At 40.3% G+C, this 23,989-nt stretch overlaps 1 protein-coding gene across 4 annotated transcripts in view; it reads right to left on the reverse strand.

Moving 5' to 3' along the window:
* LOC122713500 overlaps nt 1-23,989 on the reverse strand; it is a 66,197-nt gene that overhangs the window by 10,365 nt on the left and 31,843 nt on the right. For all 4 annotated transcript variants that reach the window (XM_043934034.1, XM_043934036.1, XM_043934033.1 and 1 more), the window contains exons 4-9: nt 6,528-6,677; nt 4,235-4,429; nt 2,785-2,870; nt 1,778-1,971; nt 933-1,050; nt 481-720 (exon numbers count right to left, since the gene is read on the reverse strand). In XM_043934034.1, coding sequence (XP_043789969.1) covers nt 481-720; nt 933-1,050; nt 1,778-1,971; nt 2,785-2,870; nt 4,235-4,429; nt 6,528-6,677 — 983 coding nt within the window. The remainder of the gene's footprint in view (nt 1-480; nt 721-932; nt 1,051-1,777; nt 1,972-2,784; nt 2,871-4,234; nt 4,430-6,527; nt 6,678-23,989) is intronic.

The following is a 23,989-nucleotide window of genomic DNA, read 5'->3' on the forward strand; positions in this document are numbered from 1 at the left end:
GGCGGAAAATGAATAAAATGCAAAGTACACCGTCTAATCGTACGTGCTCCAGTTTCCACGGGGCCCGCCTCGGATTTATACAGTTTCCTTAATATTTTCTACCAGCCTTCTTCCGGGTCCTCGACCCGGATTCCGAATTCGTCAAGCCGGAGAGTGTTCCGTTATCACCCATCGAACCGCGACTCTTGAATAGGGAGCGGACCTTTTATCATATTGCGATTTCGTGGAGTTTCGATCCAACTCCGTGGAAAGCTTGTGCATTCGCTCGAGTTTTTAACGCAGAATTTTTCCTCTCGAAGATTGCGATCTTTGTACGAAAGATTTGCACGATTCGATTTGTCGAGTGGAGATCCTATCCTACCTTTAATTTTGCAAAAACGTAAATAATAGTATTTATTATCATTATTATCGCAATCGAGCGATTGATCGAGAAGAGGAAGGAACGAAGGTAGAACTAGCGGATTCGAAAGGATTACTTACGCCAGAGTACTCCTGCGTCGCTTTCGGATGCGCGAAGACGTACATGTAGCTGTTCGGGTTCGCCCTCGAGTGCAAATTCGCGGCCATTATTAACGGGGCGACGGTACCGCTGTCGGATAGAGCCTCGAGCACGAGATCGCGATTCTTCAGCATGTACTCTCCCTGAAATCCTGGCGAGAAATCGCCGTATTGTTCCAGAATCTTGGACAGGATTAATTCCGCTTCAAGCTCGTGCGTCGCCTGCCGACCAAGAAATATCGCGTCACTTTGTTATCGGCACGTCGGCTGAATTTCGCACGGTTCAATATCGTGTACAAATATTCCTATCCGTTCCTCCCACGCGTATACCAATTTCTCTCCCCGATAAATCACGAATTTCTTCCGGGAAGAAACGGGATTCCGACGGATCCAACGGCCGAGAAAATTAAGCGAAGAAAGAAATCGAAACGTACCTTGGCGTGTTCCTTCAGGACCGCATCCCTCTGCCCTTCCGACATCCCGTGCATCAGATCCACCGGTGACAACAAGTGATACTTCTCCGATTCCGTGACGCCGTACATCAGATCGAACCTGTTTACAAACACATTCTTTTTCCTTTGAAGTTTTCGCGTATTTCTCCAATTTACGAGGCGTACTTATATATACTTTTACCACAGTAAAAAAGAGAAACATATTTTTCTAAACACACGTTAGACTATATTGAATTTATATTACGCCGCTGCGCGTATTTACTTCTTTACGTATTCAACTAGGCCAAGTCGTAACTTTGAAACGATAGATGGACGAAAATTTCGCTCGAATAGGATTGAATAAAAGTTTTTCCAACACCTTTTTCGAAGCCGTCGCAAAAGTGTTTCAAAGTCGTCTATAAATTTTCGAATTCAACCATTTTTACACATATCGGATATAATGGAATTTTTCTTTTTTTTTTTTTTATCCTTTGATAAAAATGCATTTAAACAGCAGCTATCGAGCTGCGCGCAGTATCAACGAATTAATTAAAAAGAAAGATTAATTGTTCTGAAAAAAAAGATAACGAGCAAAATTTACTTTGCTCTTTCGTTATTTAAATTATATATCTAGAATATTACATCGTAAATATAAATAAATATATTTCCATATCGTCGGATTTTCAATTATGCGAAAAAGTGAACTGCGTTGCGCGGATAAATCATTAAATTAAAAATACGTGGACGTAGAAACTCGCACAAACGCGTCAATCGTAATATAAGAGACTTTTAAAACAGTTTCTCTAATAATAAATATTCGACGTATTAGCATATATTCCGCGATGTACCTGTCGAACTGAGGGTTTTTCATCAAGTTGTAAGGCTTGTCCGGAATGACCGCGTTGTCGATCAACGGAGCGAATGCAGGGACGTAATTCGGTTTATGAATCTTCACGTTCAGCAGAGTGTCCACGTCTTGGCCGCGCAAACATATTGCCAGATCGCTGTCGGTGGTGGTGGGGCAGTGAAGGGCGTGCGCCACCTGAAAAGAACGATTCCAACCATTTTATCGCGTCCCCCGACGAATGCTCTCAACGTCGAAATCATCGACGAAATTGCTGCTCGCGATGAAAAAAAAGAAAGAGAAAGAGATATTTCCGCCGATATTCGAATCGCAACCGCGCGACCTTACGTCCTTCCACCCTGGATACGAGGCGATCGTACGCGGTCAGAAACGCGGCTCGTTTACCCCTACACACGAGGGGCAACACGATATCGATCTTCCGTCGACAAGATGTCAGACACGTCGGGATTGAAACGTTCCGATTCTCCCCACAAGCCAAATGTCGATTCGCGTAAAATCGTACTTTCCCTTTTCACGGCTCAACCATCATCCATTGTGAGCTTGAAATCTTGCAATGTTCTTCTTCTATCGATCCCTCTCCATATTGCCGTCTGATATTGAGATCCGATCGTACACGCTCCGTTCGAAAAGTAAAAAGGATTCGTTTTCATTTTAAAGCGTAAATGCTGTATATCGATTTTTTTTTTTTCTTTCTTTTGATACAAGATCGGAACTTGAACACGCTCGTTTTCTTTTCAGATAGAATTACGCATATTGAACTCAAGCTTTATCAGTTCTAAGAGAACTACTAATCACGTATACCTATTAAAATTCAAGAATTAGTGGTAAACACGCAACGTGAGTCGACGTAATAGTCCTTTTTTTAATTTTTACGATTATACGATTTGGATGAAAAAAAGATGATAGGAAAAAATTAGATAAGGGAAAGCGTTAAATGAGAAAGTTATCAGTGAGCAAGAATTTTCGTTTTCGCGTTCGAGATTGATGTACCTGTTTGGTGATCTGCAAGGGTGCTTTCCCGATAGCATCGGCGCTTAACGCTGATCCGGACATCAGTATAGCTCGACTGAAGAGACCTGCGAAAGATGGAAAGACGATTAATGGCCCGACTCTCTCGAGATCGCGCTACTTGCACGCGCGTCAAATCTTAAGTTTTTCATTCTACAGTATAATTATTGATCGGATATCAAGGTGCTATTCCCTTCGGCCTGTACCTCCGCTGAAAAATGATCGTCGTATCCACGTTTCCTCGTATCCTTTCTTGCTTGCAAGAAAGGATTATTCTTCCCCGATGACTTTACAAGAAAATCCAACGTGTCTTCAGGGAACGTGTACAGTCAAACTTGATTTTATCGCAATTTTTAATGGTAATCTCGAGTTACGAAAGAATCTCGAGTGTCTGATCGTAAAGGATCTATTCTACTTACGAGACTCGTAGACATCGAATCAATCAATTCAATTTTATTTAATTTAATTCAACGTTTTGTTTTTGGTTGCTTGGCATTTGTAAAATTAACCAAATTACTGATTGTACGAATTGTTTATTTTAACTTAAGAAAATTATATTCGAGTAAAATCACGTTTGAATAAATTTTGTCTCGAATCTCGAGTAAAGGATCTATTCTACTTACGAGACTCGTAGACGAGTCAACCAATTCAATTTTATTTAATTTAATTCGACGTTTTGTTTTTCGTTGCTTGGCATTTGTAAAATTAACCAAATTATTGATTGTACGAATTGTTTATTTTAACTTAAGAAAATTATATTCGAGTAAAATCACATTTGAATAAATTTTGTTTCGAATCTCGAGTGTCTGATCGTAAAGGATCTATTCTACTTACGAGACTCGTAGACGACGAGTCAACCAATTCAATTCTATTTAATTTAATTCGACGTTTTGTTTTTCGTTGCTTGGCATTTGTAAAATTAACCAAATTACTGATTGTACGAGTTGTTTATAAATGTTATTTTATCTTAGGAAAATTACATTCGAATAAAATCGCGTTTGAATAAATTTTGTCTCGAATCTCGAATGTCTGATCGTAAAGGATCTATTCTACTTACGAGACTCGTAGACGTCGAGTCAACCAATTCAATTCTATTTAATTTAATTCGACGTTTTGTTTTTCGTTGCTTGGCATTTGTAAAATTAACCAAATTACTGATTGTACGAGTTGTTTATAAATGTTATTTTATCTTAAGAAAATTACATTCGAGTAAAATCGCGTTTAAATAAATTTTGTCTCGAATTTATCTCAAACTCCATCGACTCGGGTAAAAGCGATGCTTAAACTTCGAGGTTCTAAAATCGAAGTTTAAACACGGGGCTCTTATCGATTTCACGAAAATGGAAGTTACGTGTTCTCCACCACGAAAGTGTTCTCTTAATATTCAGGGATCGCAAAAGTCGCAAACACGCGACGCGGCAATAACCGTTACCTTTCTTATTAGCCACAGGGCTGATAAGCAGCAGGTTAGCAAAAATTGCACCGGTACCGTGGCCGACCAGAGTAATACTGTTCGGATCGCCGCCGAACTCGGCGATGTTCTCTCGTAGCCAAAGAAGCGCCGCAATTTGATCCAGAAGACCGAAATTGCTCGCTGTGTCGTCCCTGATCCCGGGCCTCAAGAAACCTACGAACGATACAAAGATAAATAAAAGTATATCCAATCGAAATCACTTTAATTAGAATTACGAATATCTCGAAATTTAATTATCGATAAAATCGTTTAATCTCTAAGTAATTTCTAATAATAGATATATTAAATTCTTTAAAACGTTTCAGCGAAAATGTATATTTGTTTCATAAAGAGAAATATCGGCGAAACAGTTTACATTCATAGCTGCATTCTGCATCGAGACATAGAGATGTAAAGTAAATTTCTCCTCTTACTCGAGCATCCTCGTCATCCATTAATAAATTATGAATTCTAATTATTTTGAAATTTAATCATCGCGTTTCAAAATGAAATCGTTACATTACAATTTCTAAGCAATTTTCAATTCCTTGGTAGACATGTTACTATACATATACTAAGATCTTTGAGCGAAAGAGTACATTTCTTTCGAACGAAGTATTTGTATTCATGGTGGCCTACATCTTGCACCGAGATATCAACCACAGACGTAAAGCTTGCCACAGGACGCGCATCTTCTCCTTTTTATTAGGGCGAGCATCCTCGTTATCCATATTTTTCTCCCGTTGTTTCGCAAAAGGTTTTGCTCAAGTTATTCCGATCTCCAACGCGAACCAACTCTACTAATCCAACGGGAAGAGGGTGAAGTTAACTAAAACGCCTTTCCCTAGCACTTTAACCTAATTTATGATTATGGTTTCGCGATTGCTTCTTTGTTTTTTTCCTCCGCCATCATTCTCTCTCTCTCTCTTTCGCTCCTTTTTATCTCTTTCTCCCAACTTTCAAACTCTAAACTCGTCGGATGTGGCGGCGCATCTCGCGCTCACCGACGTCCGTCCATTTGCATCGCGCGCGCTGAGGTCGCGTTATTATTTTAGGAAAAGGATAGGCGGAAGCCTCTATTCGTTGCGAATAGGGCAGCTGCGAACGAGGTGGGTGGGGAGTTGGAAAAATATGGAGCAGGCCACAGGAAAAATGGTGAAAAAAAGGATCGATGAAAGTTTTGGGGGCAAAAAGGCCGCCTTTGTTTCGCCGCAGATTGTTCTTTTTTTTTTTCCTCCTCCCGGAACAATTTTCCTTTTTCTCGGTTTAGGAACTTGGATGGACTTGAATGTTTTACGCCTCGGCTTCAATCTCTGCGAATCTCTTACCTCCACGTATCGATCTGATTTTCGTCGTGCGACGAATAACGTTACAACGTTCTTCTTTTTAATCAAAATGTCTTATCCGGTATTCTCTGTTTATTTTTCAAGGTATTTTTCAAAAATCGCGTAGACGATTTTCAAGCAGCCTCCATATTTTTTAGAAATCTGAGAGGCAGTGAATTTTAATATCAATAAAAAAGTATCGAGATAGGGAGTTTTACGTTCGGTTTTATAAGAAACCTTTTCGGATCCGCTCGGGAAATTAATCGAACTGAGAGAGAGAAAGATCGGTTTTGCGGTTAAAATAAAAATTGTGCAGGAAGTTGTTGGGAAGTAGCGTTCTAAGATCTCGTTATTTATGCGGACGGATCGCGAGAGATATCGGGAGGCGATGGCGGTTGTCCCGGCTGCGAGATGATGGATCGATAGATAGAAAAAGAGAAAGAGAGGGAGAGAGAAAGAAAGAAAGAGGAAGGGATAAAAAGAAGTTGGTCGAAGATCAAAAAGCCGATGGCGCAGCGAAGCGCGAACGTTAATGAAGCAGAATTCCTGATTTCATGCAACGCTGCCGCCGGTGGCGTTCGCCAAGATTTCATAAATTCGTATCGAGACGATGTCAGTCGAGGGCCTGCGCCTTACCTACTTTCAACAAAATTTCGCATCGAACGTACCGTATTCGTATTCGACTCGAACGTGCACATATGCCTCTTATTTTCAACTTTTCACCTTTCTTCAATTTTACGCGAATACATAAACTTCAATGTAGCGAAAGTGCTTGACCTATACTACTCGCTTATGACTTATTAATACTTGCAATATGAAAAAAAATGAGATTCTTTGTTGCTCGTCGTTTTGTAACAAGAATTTCTGGTAAATAATCTGATTATGATTAAATTTGACGATTTATTCTTATAATTCTTAAAATTATTCGAGTTTTTAAATCTACTTACCAAGGATGCCCAGGCGAAAGTTGATAGTGACAAAGACGACGTTGCCATAAGCTGCCAATATAGTGCCGTCGTAAGGGTTGCCGCTGTTCCATTCAAAGCTCTCCCCATGAATGAACACCATCACGGGATACTTCCGCAGAGTCTTTTGACCTTAACAGAGAAGGATGCGCGTTATTAATGTCAACCGAGAGTTATCATAGTTTTACTTCCATTAGTTGCACATATTATATGTTTTATATATATATATACATGTTCAATTTCATAATGAAATTTCATAATGATATATATAATGAAATGTAATGGAAAATTCATTTGCGAATATTTCTGTACTAAACGCAGCAATGCATTTATTACGCTAATTATAATGGAAAAACGATATGATTTATAAACAAAGGATAAAACCACGATTAATTGATCCATCGATACTTTATAAAATTAATGTCGCGCATGGATGACGAATTAACGTCGAAATAAAATTTTCAGTCATTATTGAACGAAACCAAACCGGATTTGTGTCATCAGATTGAAACGACTAAAACAGATATTAACAATTTTTTATTCAAATTTTCTCGTTCATTTTATTCGATTCAATCAATGAAATATTAAATTCGGAAAATTTTTCGTTATGCAAAATTTATTCTCGAAATAATATAATTAAAAAAAAAGAAAATAGACCATCAATAGAATAAAAAACATAAACTTTTCAAACCATCCTGCAATGGGAAATTCCTTATTAACAATTATAAATATATATATATATATATTTTTATAACAGTTCCTACTAACAAATTTTTATAACAGTTCCTACTAACCCATCGCTAACATTCTCTTCTTTTCATTGCCAAAGCAAATCCTCTAGATTTACACCAATCGAAAAATTATCATAGCAGTCCGCGTATGGGCAATGGTACACTGGCGCGAGCCAGCCCAGTTTCAAAATATATCACCACCCCCGTCCGGGCCCTGTTCCTGAACTATTCACCGTGAGTTTTCGGTATTAGGCTGTCTATAAATTCTTCTCTCCCCTCTCCGCCCTGTAGACGACGTAGCTTCCTTTTACCGAACGATCCACAAATTAGACCAGAACGAACGCAAGCTCCCACCCCTCCCCCTCCCCTTACCGGCCTCGGTCGAGATTTATCGGTGAATCTGTTTTACACGATTTCAGTTTCCGTCCAACCTCGCCCTCACGGTTCGAGGACCCCGGCCCCCAATCCTATCCAGAAATTAAATCATACGCGTCTCCTTGGAGGGCGAAAAGATTAATCGCCTTTGAAAGTAAACGTAACTTTCCTCCCCATCCCCTATTCGCTTTGCTCGACACATCCACCCGGCGAATAATTATTGCAGCGCCGTTTCCACGATAAACCATCAACAGCCACTCCTATCCTCCTATTTGTTCACAAATAACCTCGCCTCCCATCCTCGGAGATAAACGTTCCTTTCGAAAGCGGGCAGAGATCGTCGCTTCCGTCGGAAGACGTCGGAACTTCCGCGTTTTATCTTTTTTCCCGGCGGTTAAAGGGGAGGATGAAGAGGGGAGAGAGAGATAATGGCTACAGTTTTGCGCGTGTTCAATCCCTTTCTTCTCAAGATGCGAGTGGGTGGAGAGGAAAAAAAAAGAGCGAGCACGTTATTTATCTTGTTAAAAGTCACGCCAGTCGTGGTGAAGGATATGGGCATGGGATGACTCGTTTAATATTTAAAATAGCCATTGATAGAATTTCTTGCATCGATACGACGTTGTACTTGTCCGGTCGAGCAATTGACCTAAAGTTCCGGTAGGAACGAGGAAAATATGGCGTGAAAACGAGCAAGCAGGAAACGAAAGAAACGCGTGGGCATGATCGGTAACGAGCTGTTAACGCGTTTATGGACTGGCGACGAGATATCGTGTATTACGAGGTAGCAAATTGAATCGTTTCCACTCTCTCGAACGGTGACAAAATGACACTTTTATACCAGGATTTTACCTTCTGGATGCCTTTACGAGTCGCGTTGTAATTATCCGCAATTGTCGCAAGACGGTTTCGGTAATTTGATATCAAAAGGAAAGTTGGAAAATTATTTGGCGTGAATATATCCTTCGAGTATATAATAATAATGGGAGTAAAAAAGTGGAGTAATTGTACTCGCGTTATTTAATCTGTCACCTTTGTATCCCGTTTCTTTCCCCTCGTTAAAAATAATTAATACTCCCAAGAGATCCCAATATATTTTTAGACCTCAATAATGAAAATTTATTATCGTCAAAACGTAAAGCAAAAAATGTCATGGAAAGTAGCAGTGAAATACTAAAAAAAAAAGGAACAATGGAATTTTTTCTTCGTTCCAAACGAATGAAATTTCAAGAATCGAATATTTTTCTTTTTTTTCTTTTTTGCCTCTGAATTTTTTTGCGAATTATTATATTTGCGTAAGAATGCGCGCACATAGTACGGGACCATACGAATATTCGAGTATTCCATTCATCGTGAAATTCTTTCGGATGCCACGTCATGGTGGCACGGGACCGAGGAGAAAAACGCGTAGAGCACGAACAATGGGAATATCAAAATTATCGCGGTGCACCTGCACGTACTATAAACGATCCATTGATTCTGTGGGCCGAGCACACAGGGCGGTGAATTTTCACCGAAGCCACGGCAGTAAAAACGCGATGGGAAATAGGTCGATGCGATCGTACGAAAGCCACTCGCGCAATAATAAATGCATCGTATGACCACTTCCATAAGATCGCATCGACCTATTTTCTATCGCGTTTCGCCCCTAAATAGTCGGGTTAAAGGGAAGGTAACGCTACTTTCAATCGATTGTTTGTCTTTCATCTTATAAAATCGTGAAATTAACGAATTAATTGGATCATTGAAGATCGATCAGTACGTGATACTCTTATGGATTTCAAGCCATAATGATTTCTGCTCTTCTCTAAAAATTATCGAAAGAGAGAAAGTTGTGTCTTTTCAAAATTATTCTGAAAAGAAGAAAAATATATATATATATATATATTTAAAAATGTTTTTAAGACACCATTTTCCTATTTATCTCTTCTTCTTCTCGTATCATCTTCTCAAACTTCAATGCACGTACGAAGAATCATAGACGAGGTATTTACGTTCATATCGCGAGAGAAATTTCAACAAGGAAATTTCCATAAAAATTAAAATGCTGATCGTTCAGGTCCTCGTGAAATTGATGTATAACGGATCGCGCCTGGGGATACGTTCATCTTGGACGGCCTCGCCTCGAAATCGAACCGGTTCCCATAAATCAATTGACACGAATCTATATCCTAATAAAAGGAGCAACGCGGCCCATAGCTGCCAGGAGGCAAAAAGACGACATAGCACGATGCACTTTGCGCTACACCGATATCGTGCAACTATACACAACGTGAACATATTACGCGTTTAAACTTGGCCGGACAACCCATGTAACGTAGCGATATTTAACACCGACTATGAAGAACCGATCCACCTATTGCCGTACCGAAAAACGAAAATACCATACTCCAAGATATTAACTTTCGTTCGTCGTTTTCTATCATTTTTCGAGAGAGAGAAATCGATTTATAATTAATTGTACAGAAATGACAATTATGACTCAACTATTCTTATTACTAAATTAAAATTTACTAAAAACAATCTCCAACCATGAAATTCACTAATCCGCATCATCTCACGCCCGATAAGAATAATAACACTAGACTAGAATTGCCACATCCATGATACATCGTCCATGATATTTATAAAACAACCGTCGATTTACGGTCGAGCCTTACCTTTGTGCGAAGAGATAGGAAAAGGGGACGGTTTTTACCGGGGACGGTAATCATTTTTATCGGCCCTACGGCCCCGTCGCTTCTGACTGGCGTCGGATAAATATTTATGGCCGCCCCGGTATATACACGTTCAGGCGTCGATACCCTCGTAACTCAACCGTGGTACAGCCGATTTCTCTTTATGGCCGCCGCTAGGCGACGAGTTACAGCTACGTTGAATTTACGGAGGGGGGCCTCGCCCCGCTTTAATCCACCCCTGTAATTGCCCACGGCCTCGAAACGCGACGAAACTCGTATCGGGGAGGGGAAGAGGAGGAGGAGGAGAAGGAGGAAGGGAGGGGGGAGAGTTTCGAGGTCGACGACATCCACCAACGTCGCCGGTTTTCGCGCAGACGGAAACAATGCGGAAAGGTTGCTTTTCACCAGGCTGGGACGGAGCGTGGGAGGGGTTGGAGAACAGCCACGCTTCCGCCACCTCGTGGTCGAGCCACGAAACTTTCCTTGACCGGGGTTGCCTAACCTTCGACCAGATGTCGGCACGCACCGTGTTTTCCTCGTCGTCCTGGCCAGGAGACGCGGGTATTCCCTACTCATCGATACGTTCCAATTGGATTCGAAGGATGAATAATGCGGGCTAACAGGCTGCACAGGCTGGAACGGTATTGGAAAGTGGGAACGAGGTTACCTCCCCTCGATTGCACCTCCGAGGGACAAGAATTTCTTCGAGGGGGAGCAGGGGGTGGATATCGATTCTTCGAATCGGAGCAACGACAGGGGGAGGATGAAGTTTACGAGGCGTCGATAGTTACAGCGATTCTGATAATAAATAATTGGAAACCGTTGCGGTCCTCGTTCCATCCACGATAGGATTTCCTTTCGTTTCGAAACACTCTGTCGCGAGGGAGAAATTCTTTGCAGGAATTAGTAGTAGAAAGTAATTGCTTGTAAGAAGAAAAATTCGAGCGAGACAAGGAAGAATTTGAATAATAAGAGGATTACAAGAGAGATTGGTAAGAGAGGTTGTTTTTTACGTACTGCATTGTAAGCGAACCTCATTTGGCTCGTTGTAACGCTCGAGGTCGACGACGAATAGAGCGGCTTGGCTTTATTCGAATATGAAACTAATTTTTCTCTTTTCGAGATAATCTTCAAGATTGAGAATTAAACGACAACACTCTGTCTTGTAATCGTGTTATAAACAATATTTCGGGGAAAAATATATCGCGACAAAAGAGATTGGAGAAACGATGGAAAGATACATGGCGTAACGCTCGTGCAAACATCTCTTAGCATTCGTGTATAAATTAATATCCGAACGGTCTCTTAGGTGGGCAGATTGCTCATTTGCGTGGAAAACGCGCGATTTTGACAGATCAAAAAGGGAACTTGTTCGTTTAATGGATTAAGTTTACGCCCAAGGGAAGAGAAGGGTACACGATCGGGGGAAGCTCGGTTATTTTCACGCGCACGCGTTTTATCGGATGTCCCCGTTGCGCTCGTATATCCGTTCCCCGATTATTGAAATATGCAAACGAGCTAATTAACTAATTAGATTTGTGGTACCCAGATGCGCTCGCGACGCGATCAACGATAATTGTGAAACTCGGATTAACGTTAGTTCGTGAGAGCAACTTGGAAAATTGCCGCTCTCTTTCCTCTCTCTCTCTCTCTCTTTCTCTCTTTCGTAATCCCTCGATAAAACGGTTTCGAGTTTTTGCGGTGAATAGAAACTTGCGCGTGAAAATCGATTGGTTCTCTGGCTGTATGTTATTGACCGCTACCACTGACTAGTGTGTATAAGTGGTACGAGTCAATTATTGGAATATTCGATGTACCGAAGTCTTCACAGCATAAGTCTTCACAGAAAAGATTGAATCCGATTCGAGTCGAAGATTTTGCCGTGAAAAATGAAAATTTAGCGAAGAAACTAGGTTTACTTTACTTTCGCTTTACTTTCTTCGAATAACGACGTTAAAGCGCGAAGCCTTCAATGTTGCTCGCTTCTTTCTTTTTTTCTTTTTACTTAAGAAAAACGCACAACTCGAAAATAGACAGACGAACTCGAAGGCCAGCGTGGAACGATGGTCGGAACACGACAAAAGCCGTTGTGTTTTCGTCCTCGTGGCTGGTTACTCCACCACGTGCGGTGAAACTCGTGGTTCGTTGCTTGTTACGTGCAGCAAGTTCACGAACGTAACGGGGGAACGTTAATCGAGCATGAAACGGTTCAACGCTATAACTGTATCGTAGTAATGTGCGCTTGAGTTATATTATGGTTATGGGGTTACAAAGTTCCAACTGCGTAGCAACGCGGGGTACTTCTGAGTTTTAAGGGTGGTAATGGGAGGCGAGGTTAGATGCCAGAGGGTATACACACCGTTGCTCTATATCGCCGCCATTCCTATATCTGTCGTTTCGTCGAGTGATCGTAACACTCGAGTTATATAGCGGCGATATTAATCGAATCCATTATTCCACGTAAAATCCCTTTTTAAACATCTTTTTGTTTAGTACCACGTGATAATTTTCCACTTACTTTCCCGCTATAAGAGAAGTATTTACACGTCGTATTTATAAAATATAATGGACGATGAAACTTGCGCAAATTTATTTGCTATTATTCTCGATTCTACGATACTCTTTATCAAGCGCGTTAAAAATATTTTTCCATCGTTTATTTTCGTTTTTTCGTTTATTCTTTCTCCACCCTTTACATCACCACTCGCCATACAATTTCGTAGCGAGAAACAAATTTACATTTCATAGAAAAGACAGGTTCGACCTGTCGCGTTGGGGATTCGATCCGGGGAGTTTCCCGGCCGCAGCCGAGAACGCTAGCCATTGTGTCAACCTCTCGTTGGGGAAACAAATATCTTGAGACGGTGCTCGAGCATCGTGGACGCATTGTGAAACACAAGCGAGTTGTTTCAATTGCAAAAGACGGTTCCGACGCGTAATAAGGTTATGTTTTCCACGGTCCAGGGGGCGAGCAACGTCAGAGATAAAAAGAATTTTCTCCAAGATGCGGTTCCCTTTTCTTTCCTTTTTCTCATTTTTTTCTTTCTCTCTCTCTCTCTCTTTCTCTCTCTCTTCATCTTCCACTACATCTTCCTCCAGAGGTACACAGAGAAAAGGAGAGAGTATACGGTACAGACGGCACTCTGTACGAGCGCAACCGTCGTATTACATTCGTCGTCCGCATTTTCATCTCAAAGAATTATGGCCCCTTTGAAGGCTTCTCGACCATTCACTTTGGAGTCTCTGGAAATCCGTCGTTATTCGACTTCGCATGCGAGTCGACCGAATGCCGTGCATCTTTTATGCCGAGTCGTGTGCACCTTCGAGTAACTACCGATTCCGTGAGGCCTTGTGGCATTCCAGAAGGAAAGAGGTGCTTCCTCGTTTCGAGGAAGGAAAGATATGCCGGTTGACCGTCGTATTCGTTTCTTCGAGAAAATATGCGCCCTAACCTTCCCTCCACAATGAATTTGACGGACGGATCTCGGCTCATCTTTGATGAAAGAAATTGCTCGCATATTTAGCATGTCCATATTTTCTATATATATATAAATACTCAAAAGAAATTTGAATTATTAGAGATACAGAGTGATCATAACAAATTTCAGATTTATATATTTAGGCCTCGTTATTTTTCAATTTCTAAATTTCCATTGTTTGAACATATTTCGTTTCTTTTTTTTTTACTCGAATTTTTTATCACAGACGCATTGAAATTTTAATTATAATAGAACGCGCCACGAAATGTAACGAGATCGCGATAACAACGAGGTAAAAGCTTCAACGGGGTATAACAAATAATTTTCGCCGACAAACAAATTCGAAAGGTTCCGGAGGGGTTAAAGCTTGAGGCCACAAATGAATTCGTAGCCGAGATCTTGGAGAAGTTAGAGAAGAAGGAAGCGAGGAATTGACTCAGCTTTTCCACCTCTCCATTCTTTCTTATCTTCGAAGCGTGTGAAGAGGAATTCATAAATTTCCGTGAGAAGAGGAAATGATAAATTTGGGTTTGAAGAGGAATTGTTAAATTTGAGTATGGAACGGAACTGCGAGAGATACGAATGCTTCGATACGAAGATTGTGGTGTAAGTTTGGGTGTGAAGAAGAATTGATAAATTAGGGTGTGAAGAGGAATTGATAAAACTGGGTGTGAAGAGGAATTGATAAATTTGGGTGTGAAGAGGAAATGATAAATTTAAGTGTGGAACTGCGAGAGATCTGAATGCTCCGATACGAAGATTGTGGTGTAAATTTGGGTGTGAAGAGGAATTGATAAATCAAGGTGTGAAGAGGAATTGATAAAACTGGGTGTGAAGAGGAATTGATAAATTTGGATCCGAATGCACCGATACGAAGGTTGTGGTGTAAATTTGGATGTGAAGAGTAATTGATAAATTTCCATGTGAAGAGGAATTGATAAAGTTGGGTGTGAAGAGGAATTGATAAGTTTGAGTGTGGAACGGGACTGCGAGAGATCCGATACGAAGATTGTGGTGTAAATTTGGGTGTGAAGAGGAATTGATAAATTTCCGTGTGAAGAGGAATTGATAAAGTTGGGTGTGAAGAGGAATTGATAAGTTTGAGTGTGGAACGAGACTGCGAGATATCCGAATGCTCCGATACGAAGGTTGTGGTGTATATTTGGGTGTAAAGAGGAATTGATAAATTTCCGTGTGAAGAGGAATTGATAAATGATCGTGTGAAGAGGAATTGATAAATTTTCGTGTGGAACGGAGTTGCGAGAAATCCGAATGCTTCGATACGAAGAATGTGGTGTAAATTTGGGTGTGAAGAGAAATTGATAAATTTCCGTGTGATGAGGAATTGATAAATTTCCGTGTGAAGAGGAATTGATAAAGTTGGTTGTGGAACGGAATTGCGAGAGATCCGAATTCTTCGATAGGAAGATTGTGGTGTAAATTTGGGTGTGAAGAGGAATTGATAAATTTCCGTGTGAAGAAGAATTGATAAATTAGGGTGTGAAGAGGAATTGATAAATTTGAGTGTGGAACGGGACTGCGAGAGATCAGAATGATCCGATACGAAGGTGGTGGTGTAAATTTGAGTGTGAAGAGAAATTGATAAATTTCCGTGTGATGAGGAATTGATAAATTTCCGTGTGAAGAGGAATTGATAAAGTTGGTTGTGGAACGGAATTGCGAGAGATCCGAATTCTTCGATAGGAAGATTGTGGTGTAAATTTGGGTGTGAAGAGGAATTGATAAATTTCCGTGTGAAGAAGAATTGATAAATTAGGGTGTGAAGAGGAATTGATAAATTTGAGTGTGGAACGGGACTGCGAGAGATCAGAATGATCCGATACGAAGGTGGTGGTGTAAATTTGAGTGTGAAGAGAAATTGATAAATTTCCGTGTGATGAGGAATTGATAAATTTCCGTGTGAAGAGGAATTGATAAAGTTGGTTGTGGAACGGAATTGCGAGAGATCCGAATTCTTCGATAGGAAGATTGTGGTGTAAATTTGGGTGTGAAGAGGAATTGATAAATTTCCGTGTGAAGAAGAATTGATAAATTAGGGTGTGAAGAGGAATTGATAAATTTGAGTGTGGAACGGGACTGCGAGAGATCAGAATGATCCGATACGAAGGTGGTGGTGTAAATTTGAGTGTGAAGAGAAATTGATAAATTTCCGTGTGATGAGGAATTGATAAATTTCCGTGTGAAGAGGAATTGATAAAGTTGGTTGTGGAACGGAATTGCGAGAGATCCGAATTCTTCGATAGGAAGATTGTGGTGTAAATTTGGGTGTGAAGAGGAATTGATAAATTTCCGTGTGAAGAAGAATTGATAAATTAGGGTGTGAAGAGGAATTGATAAATTTGAGTGTGGAACGGGACTGCGAGAGATCAGAATGATCCGATACGAAGGTGGTGGTGTAAATTTGAGTGTGAAGAGAAATTGATAAATTTCCGTGTGATGAGGAATTGATAAATTTCCGTGTGAAGAGGAATTGATAAAGTTGGTTGTGGAACGGAATTGCGAGAGATCCGAATTCTTCGATAGGAAGATTGTGGTGTAAATTTGGGTGTGAAGAGGAATTGATAAATTTCCGTGTGAAGAGGAATTGATAAATTAGGGTGTGAAGAGGAATTGATAAATTTGAGTGTGGAACGGGACTGCGAGAGATCAGAATGATCCGATACGAAGGTGGTGGTGTAAATTTGAGTGTGAAGAGAAATTGATAAATTTCCGTGTGATGAGGAATTGATAAATTTCCGTGTGAAGAGGAATTGATAAAGTTGGTTGTGGAACGGAATTGCGAGAGATCCGAATTCTTCGATAGGAAGATTGTGGTGTAAATTTGGGTGTGAAGAGGAATTGATAAATTTCCGTGTGAAGAGGAATTGATAAATTAGGGTGTGAAGAGGAATTGATAAATTTGAGTGTGGAACGGGACTGCGAGAGATCAGAATGATCCGATACGAAGGTGGTGGTGTAAATTTGAGTGTGAAGAGAAATTGATAAATTTCCGTGTGATGAGGAATTGATAAATTTCCGTGTGAAGAGGAATTGATAAAGTTGGTTGTGGAACGGAATTGCGAGAGATCCGAATTCTTCGATAGGAAGATTGTGGTGTAAATTTGGGTGTGAAGAGGAATTGATAAATTTCCGTGTGAAGAAGAATTGATAAATTAGGGTGTGAAGAGGAATTGATAAATTTGAATGTGGAACGGGACTGCGAGAGATCTCAATGCTCCGATACGAAGATTGTGGTGTAAATTTGGGTGTGAAGAGGAATTGATAAATTAGGGTGTGAAGAGGAATTGATAAATTAGGGTGTGAAGAGGAAATGATAAATTTGAGTGTGGAACGGGACTGCGAGAGATCCGAATGCTCCGATACGAAGATTGTGGTGTAAATTTGGGTGTGAAGAGGAATTGATAAATTTGGATGTGAAGAGGAATTGATAAATTTCCGTGGAACGGGACTGCGAGAAATCCGAATACTCCGATACGAAGGTTGTTGTGTAGATACACGGTCCGGTAAAGCCTTCCATTATCCTGCTCGACGCTATTCAATCCGCGTATTCCGATGTATTTCGCGGATCGTCTCGGCCAGATAAAGCGGCGTGCCTCTCCCTCCATCCCTCCCTCCCATAAACAGATCCGTTTATCAGTTTTCTCGCGATAAACTCGACCTGGCCGAACACGGGAAGATCCGTCATCATCCGGGGCATTGCTTGCATCCCCCTCTTTCTCTTCCAGAAAGAAGATATAAAATCCCCCGAGAAAGGAATGAAACAACATTCTGAAAATCCGGAAGGAAGCGGGCTTTGCCCGACAGGATTTCAAGAGTTCGAGAGTTCAAAGATTCCTTAAGGGATGGTTTTCGGATTGTACACTGTTGGAAACTTTAAAGTCCGAGCGACGGAACTTATCCTCCGAATATTTTCCACGTTTCTTTCTCGGTTCCCGGGGCTGTTAATGGAAGGGGAGGAAAGAAGAGGGCGAACGCTCGGGCAATAACGCTCGAAACAACCGTCGTTTAACAACCCCTGCGTCGCATCCGATGACGGTTCCACTTTTGTGAAACTGCGGCAAAGTGGAAGTGATATCCAAGCGAGTGATATCCAAGGGTGCATCTCGCCCCTTTTCGTTTCATTTTGTATCCGATCCTCTCCATTTCCGGCCTGTTATTGTTTTCAGGTGTCTGTCGCGTCGACATCAAAGAGCGAAACGGCGTAACGAACGAACACGAAAGGGCCGCTTTCCTTCCACCGATTCCACTGAAAATTTTAATTCGTGAGAACGAAAACAGAGAATTGAAACTTCGACGATAATAGACGATTAATGTTTATTCCGCGAATAATGAGTGTTGCGTGGCGATAACGAGGCGATGCGCAAAAGAACGATCTTTTTTTCTTTTTTTTTTTTTAATTGATATTCCAATCGAAGAATATTCCAACGATGAAAGTCTTTCGATACTTTTTTATTTATTTCTCGTTTATTTATCTACTTTTTATTTCAATTTCAGGCGATCTTTCTTCTCGGAATTAGGTAAAAAGAATTTGAAATACGTGTCAGAGCACGTTTTTGCTCAATTCTCACTTGAATGGTATACTTTTAACATTCGTTAACGATGAGCATTCTAGAATATTTACGTGAAATTAATGAAAACATCGTGTCGTTTAATTTACCTCGATATTTGACGAGCTTGTTTCTATTGACTTTGACATACGCATTAATTTTCTTTATTACGTAGTTAGTTTTTTTTTTTTATCTTCAAAGAGATAAGCATACCAGTAAATAATGAACTTCGATTATTGCGGGTCAAATATTATTTTTGTTTTATCGAATTTTAATTAATACCGAGTATAAAAAGATAATATTTGTCAAAGAGAAGCATTTCGACTCGCGGTATTTCTTTTTTTTTTCTTTTTTTAAGATATATAGATTGAGAAAAATAATTAAAAGTAAAAATTTTTACCAATCTTCGAACGTTAGATATCCCTTTGACAATCCAAGTATTTAGAAAAATATAAAATTCGTGAAGTTTTATAGAATTCATAAATTTTTTGTCCGAAAAAGCAGCTGTCAAAATCGTGTAATAAAAATTTTCAGATAAAAATTCACAAGTTTTTCTTGCGCATCGTAAAAATATAAATTGAAATTTGTTTTTCAAATACTAGTTTTTTTTTAATCGTTCGCATTTATACACACACACACACACACACACACACACACACACACACACACACATATATATATAAAATATCATAATTGGGCAAAAGGAAAATTCTGATAAAAAATATATTTTGAAAAAAATCATTACTATTCGAATAAAATTATTAACATCGAAAAGAGGATGAATTAAATTTCAGATGAAATTGCAATTAGAATTGCTTTAGAAGGTTGGTTTATACTTTGATATAACTTCTTGCCTCTTTTAATTATCCAATCCTGGCTCGCCTCTGAAGACTGACATGCAATTTCGAATTCAATTTAATTGCACCTTCCAATTACAAAAGGGTTCCTAAAGCTACTTGTTGATTCAGATCCTTCCTTCCCGAAGATCTGCAAGTAGAAAGGACTGTAGAAACCATTGCTTTAATCCAATCTCTTATCCATTTCCATAGTTCAACATTTTTAATAAGATTATAATATTTTTTATCGCAAATGAAAAGGAAAAGATTCGTATCTACAACGAATCGTCGTCTCTCACATTTTCCTGTCACTTTTATAACATTTCAAAAGATTTTATTTTTAGAAATACTCCGCAAAAAAAAAAAAGGAAATAAATTTCGAATAAGAACCAGTAACCAGTCAATTTATCGCTATCAATTCAGTGCACGGTCAGGAAAAAAAATTTGAATATTTAACGTAACTCTGGTAATAAAACGTAGCGAAAAACCATCATGTCGGCACATATTCGAATCCGATATTCCAACAGCAAACCAACTTTCCAAAAAATATTTAATATCGTTGAAAGCAAGCGAGCAAAAAAAAAAAAAAATGTAAAAGCATCGAAGACAATACACCTTGAAAATCATCATCTTGAAAATTACGACCGTTCATAACCACGATAATTTCTGATCGTTCCATCGATAAAAAAAAGAAAGAAAGAAAGAAAGAAAGGAAATAATCAAAACGACCGCATCGCAACGTTTCCTCCTCGCGCAATATCATTTTTCTACCCATTTTCTCAGCTCCTAGCTCGTTACCTTCTTAATTAACTTTCCGGGCGGGAGGCGAGAATCGTAGGGAGGAACGAACAAGCGAATATAATCGTCGATCGAAGCTGAATCCGACCTCTTTCTAACCCCGCACGGCCCCGGGGTGGTATGCCAGGGAAACGATGCGGGCAAACCTAATAATGAGCGGCATTATTAAGCGTAATAACGTTTTCAGATTACCCGTTTAAATGCATGAAGCGAATTGTTCGCACGCGCATCCGAGTTATCCGATATTGCGAAGGAGAAGAAGGAGGAAGATTTCGCCCTCCCCTGTCTCGATATATTTACGCGCGCCACGGAACGACTGAGCGCCACGGCCGCGATAACCGTCCCTGTCCCTTTTTAAAAGCGGAGCTTAAAAGCTTTTCCACCGGCGTCCAGCGTCCCCTCCTCCCCCGGAAAAGAAAGGAAAAAAAGGAAAAAAAGAAAAAAACTCGCACAGTCGTAAACGCCACGAGGTGACCACCACGACTTTCGGTGAATACTGATGCCAACCGACCGGCCGCCGCGCCGCAGAAATTCTTCTCGGCTTCCTGCCAGCCCTCCCCTCCCCCCTCCACGTACGACGTGATGCATCGCGACCCATCTCGACCGTGCAATTTTTTCGTCCTCCGACCACGTATTCTACTTACGTTTTGCACGGGAGGAGGATGTCGTTCCAATATTGGGAAACAGGAGGGAGAGGAAATTCGATTAATATGTTGAATTTTCAATAATTGCAGAATCATCGTTTAGTTAGAGGATACTTAGAGTGGATTTTAAATTCTAATTTTTTCGTTATTAATTTTCGGATAAAGATCGAAGAAACGAGATGGTGAAAAGAAAAAAAGAAGAGGGTTTTAAAGAATTCGAAAGGGATTCGTGGGGATTTTTTTCATCAAGTAATCACTAGCGGTAATAATTTAATTAAGCGAAGAGTACGTAAGAGTACGAAAAAGAAATTACGAGTTGAATCGTTTATCCGAATGAAATTTCAGAGCCGTGCGTGTAACAAGTGTATTTCTCATTGAAACTCGGTAATGCGATTTCGCAAGGGGGAGAGAGAGAGAGAAAGAGAGAGAGAGAAGTTAGAGGGTCGTAAAGTTTCGGTATTTAAAACGTTGCTCGAGCGCGGGAAACGTGGGAACGAGGCAGGGAATTGGACTGAAAATAATGCATCTTCCAGCGTGCAATATTGTCATAATTGAACGGTCCGTGCGGTTGACAAATTAAGGCGGCCGGTTCCGCGTTGTACATGCCGCGCGTTTCCGTTTTAATAAATGAAGCTAATTAAACGAAAAATAAAACGGCCGTCCCGCGTTGTTCACCGTGACTATTAATTATCCTGATCCCGGGGTCATTATGAAATTCTGCTGCGACATACAAAAATTCATCGTCCGATTCGCCTCTCCCGGCCGACTATCCTCGCTGTGTAAAATATTACTCGCGTAATTTCCTGGCTGCTTAGGAGCTTAATTCGCGAATTAATAATCTCAACGCGGTCGAAGCAAAAAAAAACTGGTGAAGATGTAGAATCTTCTCTATATCTCATTTAAAAAATAGCAGGAGAAAGAGAGCGAGAGAGAGAGAGAGAGAGAGAGAGAGAGAGAGAGAGAGAGAGAGAGAGGGAGAGAGAGAGAGAGAGGGAATGGGAATATCGATAAATCAACATGTTTCGAGATAAGCTCTCATCCCCAGCCAATTTAAATATCTCCAGAAAATTTGTTACAAGAACGAAGGAGGACGAAATTAAAATTGGATAAAATCTGATAGAAATCTTGAAGAAGGATTTTACGTAATTCGTAACCAAATTTAAGCTTGAGATTACCGCAAATTTGATAATAACGTGCGCAAAAACGAAGCATAGGAACAAAAGGATTTTCAGAATTCGAAATTCTGGGAGCCGAACCGAAGCGATCGATAATTAATTCGACATAGCATCGTTTTAACTTTAATTCCATTGTTTTCTCGGTTTATTCGACCGATTCGGATAAGCCGATTCCCTATATAAACGATAATCAAACGGTAAATCATAACGGTGCAATTAACCGGTTAATAATTCGATGGATGATGAGGAACGAGAGAGGTGGAAAAGTCGTGGTCGTGGTAAAAAAAAATCCGGCTTATCGAGAACGGTGACGAATTCATTGATGTTATTCTCGACTAGACGGCCGGCACCTAGGCGTGTGATCTATTTCGTCGGAAGTAGCGTCGATCGATTAGCAGAAAATATATAGCGATTGACGTGACGCGGCGGGTGCATCGCTCAACCGATTGTAACGGTATCGGCTCGTAATTTTGGAAAACGACGCTCCAGGCAGCCTCGGCTGTTACTAATACAAACAACCGGGACACCGATATACGCTTGTCCGTTCGAAATTGTCGGCCCACCCCATGCAATACCCGCTTCCTCACCCCAATGGCCTTTAACCATTTCCCCTTTCGTTCCTTCCTTCCTCGTTCCTTTTCTATTTCACAAGCGGAAACCCATTTTCTTTGCAACAGTCGTTACGGAACTCGAACCCAATTTTCCATTATAATCTATAAAAACATTTTTGATCTTCGAATTTCGTGATCCGAGTTTCGAAATACCGTTTTTTAATCAATATTTCATGCGATTTTATCTTCGAAGAAACGCAATATTTCGAAATTTTCTCCTCTTTTTTTTTTTTTTTTCTTATTCTGTCTGTGCGAATTTGTTAATTTCCTTCGATAAAGGATTTGTTGCTCTAAATTATAAATACTTTTATAAATTATACAAATGTAATTTGATGTTGCCACGTGTAATTTCATCGATCATGCGCAGAACATTGCGTACATATCTTTGTCTAAGCTCAAAAATCCGCCATTAACCACGTGATCAGAGGCTGCCATGAGGCCACGACACGCTCTTATACGCACGATTTATTTTATTATTTGGACGAAAAGATTGTTGTTTTAGGTATGGAAATTTTATTTTCATAAGTCGATCATTTCTACGGATATTATTATAGAATTTCCAAAAACAGAATCCAACTCCGAATCTATCGCGTACAAAAACTGACACGAAATTCCTTCAACTGTTCTAATATCACGCGATTAATTGATTAATCGTAATTGAAATTTCCGATGAACAAGAAACCGAACGAAGAATCGCGAGAAAATATTTTTTTCGTGTTAAATATATCATTTAATATAGGAAAAAATTTTCGGTACTAATAGATATTTAACACAAGGATCGATAATTTCGCCATAGAAATAAAAGATTCGTTTAAAGAAGAAGAGGAAAGAGAAAAGGCTATAATAATATCCGCTCCCGAAACGTTCGATCGTTCGATTGATACCTGGATAATGATTGCTTCCGGCCTCTCGCTTCACCCTCCGCCGGTTATGGCGCATCGCCGCGAATGAATTAACGGTGCAATTAATCAAACGCTTCGAATAATGAGCGTGCAATGTTACAACGTTCCGGCGAACTCGAACGAGTGGACGCGACGTGGGCCTCTGCCTCTGACGCTCGCTTTTGGCCCGCGTGTTAATACCAGCCACGAAGGGGGTAAACCGAAACGGTGGTCCGCGGCTCATACATATAACGACATTTCGATAGATCGACGTATTAATGAGCTCTGACGCTATTTACTTTGCCAGGGACTATAACGAGGGAGGATATATATATGTATATGTATCGTATACCGCGCCAAATCGTTTCGCTTCTTCGGCGCGACGATTCCTCGCGCTTCGCTGACCGGTGAAATCGTGTCATCGGGTTCATTTGACGCGTCACGCGCGATCACCGCCGCGCCTCTCGAAATTAATGCCTCGCCCTTCCCCAATTCGGAATTCTCCGAATTTCTCCATTTTACCCTTATCGCGATACTTAATTGGCTCATCCGAGGCGAAACTTGAAATACGATGGAAAAAAACTCGATTATGAACGCGGTGCTTTTATATTTTTTCCACCGCTGTATATAAAATACGATTGACAATGGGGGAGGAAAAAAAAAAAAAAAAA

Source organism: Apis laboriosa, unplaced genomic scaffold (assembly GCF_014066325.1).
Source record: "Apis laboriosa isolate Shangri-la unplaced genomic scaffold, ASM1406632v1 scaffold23_cov150, whole genome shotgun sequence".
Lineage (NCBI taxonomy): Eukaryota > Metazoa > Arthropoda > Insecta > Hymenoptera > Apidae > Apis > Apis laboriosa.